General features: G+C 55.0%; 1 protein-coding gene across 1 annotated transcript in view; it reads right to left on the bottom strand.

Annotated features, from left to right (window-relative positions):
- Positions 1-133: 133 nt before the first annotated feature.
- The window catches only part of PDAP1 (PDGFA associated protein 1), a 29,529-nt gene continuing 24,147 nt past the window's right edge, over positions 134-5,515 (bottom strand). Inside the window, exon 6 of the mRNA XM_079718457.1 lies at positions 134-1,192. Within this exon, the coding sequence (XP_079574583.1) occupies positions 1,164-1,192 (29 nt within the window). The 3' untranslated portion in view covers positions 134-1,163. The remainder of the gene's footprint in view (positions 1,193-5,515) is intronic.

The raw sequence follows: 5,515 nt of genomic DNA, 5'->3' as shown, positions 1-5,515 counted from the left end.
TTTTTGGTTTTGTCTCCTTATACTGTTTGCATTTTTAGTAGGAAAAGATGGGTAAATTCTTTGTCATACTAGTTAGTTTTTAGGGTAGAGCCTTAGATTCTTAGTTTCTTATATTGAGCCATCTTGTACAACCTTTACCCAAAAGAACCGGTTCTCGAATGCTATGTTTTAGCCGTGCAGGACTTCGGCAGAGGAGGCCTGCTTGCATACAGGCAGCAGAGAAACCCGCCTCCAATGAGCAGCCAGGGAGCCCCTGGCTGGTGCCCGTGGCAGGCGTGTGCAGGGGAGTGTGCAGTGGGAGAGAAAAAGCACAAGTTGTCATTTTGGTTTAGAGATTATTGTACCCAAACTAAGTCATCTTCATCATAATTAGACACAAAGTTTGACATTTCAAGGCTGAGACTCTTGAGAGGCGCAAATAAATGAATACAGCGTAGCCTAGAGCATGGCTGTGTGCCCAGAAGCAGAGCAGTGATTCCAACACAACTCTAGTAGTTAGGACAACGCTGGTAACAGCGCTTCTCAAAGGACATCGTGATATTCTTAAAAGAATAAATTTGCCCTTTTGCTAACCCATGGGAAGCATTACTTCCCTCCAGGAGAGAATCCCAGCACCTGGGCACCTGCCTCTTCCCGTTTGCTGTGGCATCCTCCCTGCCCACCCCCAATGGCAGGAGCTCCTTTGTGTAGACGTGTTCGTACCAGTACATCAGCGAGGCTGTCGTGACAGAACAAGGATAGACAAAAGCAGGCCAAGAAACAGGAATTAGCTACCAGTTTCTTTTTAGTTTCATTAAATCACATGGTTTGGGAGCAATTCGAGAGGTTTTTAGAGGAACAATGTACTCTGTGAAAGAAACAATAAATTTACTAACTTGGCTTCCAAGAACTTAAGCCTAGAGTCATCTTTTTTCTTTTTTTAACTTGGGCCATCTCATGTCCATGGAAGAAGGCCCATCCCTGTCGTGGCAGCCAGAAACCCACAGTGCTGGGTTCTGAGATGGTGGAAGGTCCCTTCTCATCTCGCCCTGCTTGTGAGACTCCGACCAGTCCTCGGTCCACAGTCGCTACCGATTTGGAGGGACAGTGGCCAGAGCCCTTTGATTGGAGGCTTTGGTGTCAGGTCATAGTTCTGCCAAGCTGTGTAGCCTTGAGCGACATAGTTAACATCTCTGAGTATCACTGTCTTCACCTGTAAAATGGGAGTAGTAAAGGGTTAGCAGTTCCTGTTATTCAGTAAAGCCGAGGTTTGCCTTCAGGCTTGGCATTGGCCCCATACTAGGCCCCGGAGACCCTTAATAGCAGAGTGGGGTAGGGTGGGAAGTGTTGTATGAAGGATTCTGCTAACCAAAAAAAAAAGTTTTTTCTAGAATATGCTGAGAAAACAGGTTGGCCTCAGAACCCAGATTAATTGCTTAGGCGTGGCCCCTTGAGTTTGACCCAACAATCAGGCGAGTGGTTTAGTTCTCATGTGTGCCCAGTGATGCAAAGGCCTCAGGTGCCTGCGATGTCGGTGAGGCCATTAAGCTACCCCACGTGGAATAGTACAAATGGTCTATACATTATAAAGTTATGTGAGTTATGTGTGTCTCTAATTCAAATATTAGGTGTGGGAGGTAGACTACTGGCCCCCCAAAGATGTCCCTGTCCTAATCCCCAGAAACTGTGAGCTTTGCAGATGGGATTAAGTTAAAGATCTTGAGCTGGGGAAGCTGAGCCTAGATTATCAGGTGAGCCCAGTGTAATCACAAGAATCCTTATAGGAGGGAGGCAGGCTGGGGAGAGTCTGAGCAAATGAGGGGGTAGAATCACAGGTTGGGGTGGGAGAAGGCCAAGGCCTCTAAAAGCTGCAAGAAGGAACCTGGTTCTCCCCTGGAGCCTCCAGAAGAAACAGCACCCCTCCAGCACCCTCCAGCCACTGATGTGGGCTGTGAAGCTCTGACCTCTAGGGCTGTAAGAGAAGACACTTGTGTTGTCTCAAGCCACTCGCTCTGTGGTGAGTTGCTCCAGCAGTACAGGAAACGAATCCACTAGGTCCATTCAGAAAAGGGGAGGAGGGACTTCCCTGGCAGTCCAGTTGTTAGGACTCTGTGCTTCCATTGCAGGGGGCACAGGTTCGATCCCTGATCAGGGAACTAGGCTCCCACAAGCCACTCGGCACGGCAGGAAAAAAAAAAAAGAGGAAATATGGTCTGGAGCTGAGTTCAAACTGAGGGTCAGAGCCCATTTGTAGGTTGTAAAATCATGGCTGGTACTTAGAGGAGAAAACAACATTCTGCATTGCGTGCAGTAAGTTCTGCTTCATGGTACTTCTGTTTCAGATACACAGGGGGCTGTGGACTAGGCCGCAACATATGTCCGTGGGGGTCATGGTCAAAGTTTGAAAGCTACTAAGGTAGAGGAGCCAGTCACCTGAGTGGGGCTCGATGAGGAAGGATGCACGGATCCAACACAGCAAGATTGTGTGCCACGCACACAAGGTCACTGTGCCAGGCACCAAGGGAAGCAGCTGATAGGCAGGAACTCCTCACAGCAACCCTGCAGGGTTAGAACTGTGACTGCCACATCTTAGAGATGACAAAACTCAAGTTCAGAGAGGGAGGGCAGCCTATATCAAGGCAGCCCCTCCAGAGCCCCAGGGGTAACTGCCAAGCACGCTCCCTGCTGGGTGGTGACAGGCAGGGGAGGCGCCTAGCGACCCAGCCCAGTTCTGTCACCGCACTCAGAAGCAGGGTGATGTCATTGGAAGCAGGAGGGGACCCCCCCACCGGCGATACCTGTGGGGTCTCCTGGTAGACCTCGGTTTCTCAGTTGAGCCATGTGGCTTGGGAGGGGTGTGAGCAGGCCCTGGCTGAGGAGCGCTGTGTGTGTTCCAGACCTCCATGTGGGCGTGGCCTTGGAAGGAGGCCCGGGGTCTCCCCTCTTCCCTCCTGGTACCCGGTGTCAATTCTTCCAGCTCAGGGGGAGACCTACGTTCCCCATTCGGGGGTGGGCAGGGGCTGAGACAGAAGGAGATCACGCTGCGCGCTTCTGGAAGGTTTCCCTCCCTGGTCTCCCGCTGCCTTGGCCAGCCCACCACCTCCTAAGTCCAGAAGCCTGAAGCTAGGCTGCCATCTTGTGACCAGGAGGCAGTAAGGCCAGTGCAGCAAGGAGGAAGGAGCAGAGAGCCAGGGAGGACCTTGATGGCCCTGAAACGCTGCACCAGACCCCAACTGACGGCCCTCCTCAAGTCAGCCAGCCCTGAGGAGTCAGCCTGGGTGTGTGGCTGCCTTCCTGGGAATCCTGGGAAGGCGGGGAAGAAGGTAGAGTGTAGGACCTTCATCCCAGGGCACCAGGGGAGGCAGATTCCGGGCAGAAACAGAAAGCTCTCTGAGCTGTTCTTTGATGAAATTCTTCCACCACCAGGTTCTCCTCACCCAAGGACTTGCTCCACTTAAGGCTTAGAAGACTGTTTCCCCAAGGGATCCACTTCAAATAACACCCCTGTCGCTTCCCAGCTTGAGGTGTGTTTCCAATCTACTGGGTCTTCCCACAGTGACTGCAGGCCTGTGAGGTGGCCGGGCAGTGCTTGTTAGGAATTAGCCTCACTTTACAGATGCGGAAACCCAGGCACTGCAAGAAGACTGAAGTTACACTACAGGTTAAGTGGCAGAGCCAGAAGTGGGTTCAAGTTTCTAACCCCACTGGTTTGTTCATTCATTGATTCATTCAGCAGATACATACTGAGTGCTCCTGGCTGCCAGGCACCAATCTCGGCCCTGGGAAGAGCAGAGTGAATAATACAAGTATGGTTTCCGCTCGCACTAAGCTTGAGACTTCTTATCAAATTAGCTCAGTTTTGTGAGGAAGAGGGAGTCCTCAGGTGTGCATATTTGTTAGGATGCTTTTAGGGATGAGTAACAGAAAAGCGACTCAAACCGGCTTAAAAAGTAGATGCCTTGGCTCACGTACCTGAAGGAACCCCCGGAGGCAGGTTGGGCTCAGGCTGCCAGTCAGAGGTTGACCAGGGCTCTGGTCATTTCCTGGGATTCTCTCCATCACGCCCCCCCACCCCCACCCCCTGGGTTGTCGGGCTTCCCTGAGGCTCTTCCAGTTTTGTGTTCAAATTCCAGAAGGCGCTGCTTTCCCCTCTATCTTCATCCGAAATCCTGGGCTTTGCTTTGACCCACCGTCTCAGGTCACAAGTCCAGGAGGTGGGGCGGGGAGACCACACGCTGATTGGGTGAGAGCACTCAGGGGCCACCATCAGAGATGGGGCTCAGTCCCACCTGGGATGGTTCCCTGGGCATCTGCAAAGCTGCGGAGGGGTAAATGGAAGGCAGGGACACAAGTGTCACCTCAGCATTAAACTGCACTTGTCCTCACGGGATGGGGGTGGCCAGTACAGACCATGTGAAACTTTTTTCTGACTAAAGTCATCACTTGGATTTGCCAAGGCTGGATGGGGGGCCCTGCTGACAGCCCCTCAGTGTCTCCTCAGAGCCAGGAAGGCCAGGGTCCTACTAATCGAAGCTGAAGTTTCCCAAGCACCCTGCGTGCTCACCTCAAAGTGCTCGTCACCTTTGGACCCCTTTCATTCTCCCGGCTGCCCGCAGGTGTGGAATTGTGTAATGGGAGCCAGGACTGGTGAGCACAGGATCCTGTTGAGGAGGGGGTCAGGGACAGAGTGACCTAAGAGACACTCACTCATGTCCTGCAGGATGAAGGGAAGGGGGCCAGGTGGCGACAGGGTGGGACAAGTGTTCCAGACAGAAAGAACAGCATGGGTCAAAGCGGGGAGACCTGACAGGGTGGGTGCCTCACCCCGGACCTCCTGAGACCCACGAAGACCCCACGCCCATCCGTGATGCTGCTTAGTGCCTGGCTGACCACCTGGCCACATCTCCACTGATGAGGCAGAGGGCAGGGATGGAGAGACCGCCGGACCTACCTGGCCCAAGACCCACATACAGGCGGCTGCCAGGCCGCTGGGTAACTTAAGGGTCGGAAGCGGTCTGCGGTGGAAAGAGGGGCAGGAAGTCGGCACTGAGAAGGAACTGGACCAGCCGGGGGTTGGCGGCCCCGTTTTGAAGCGAGGACCCCGGCAGCGGGCGAGCTGCCTCGGCTCCCCTGACTGCCCACACCCCGCACATTCGGCGCCCAGCGGGCATCCGCTCGCGAATGGAGGGCTGGTCCCCGCGCGGCCGGGGCCCGAGGCCGAGACAGGCAGCTAAGCTGCTGGGTCACCGGAGCTCCCCACGGCCGCTCGCGGGGGTGGGGGCCGTGCGCGCTGCAGGGCTCGGGTTCCCGCCCGGGCGATGTCCCCCTCGCCGAGCTTCAGTCTCCCCGCCCGCCAAGGGACGAGGGGCGCACGCCTTCTGGGCGCCCCGGGTCAGCTCGGCCCCAGCCCCGGGGGGTGGGCGGGACCAGGGCTCTTCAACCGCTAGCCGCCCGCCCGGGTCCCGCCCGGGTCCCGCCCGGTCCCCGCGGGGCTGAGCCGGGAGGCCCCGCCCCCCGCCCACGAGGAAGTGGCAGA

The sequence above is a fragment of the Hyperoodon ampullatus genome (assembly GCF_949752795.1).
Source record: "Hyperoodon ampullatus genome assembly, chromosome: 14".
Taxonomy (NCBI): Eukaryota; Metazoa; Chordata; class Mammalia; order Artiodactyla; family Ziphiidae; genus Hyperoodon; species Hyperoodon ampullatus.
The sequence above is the reverse complement of the archived record's forward strand: the minus strand, read 5'-3'. Positions and strand labels throughout refer to the sequence as shown.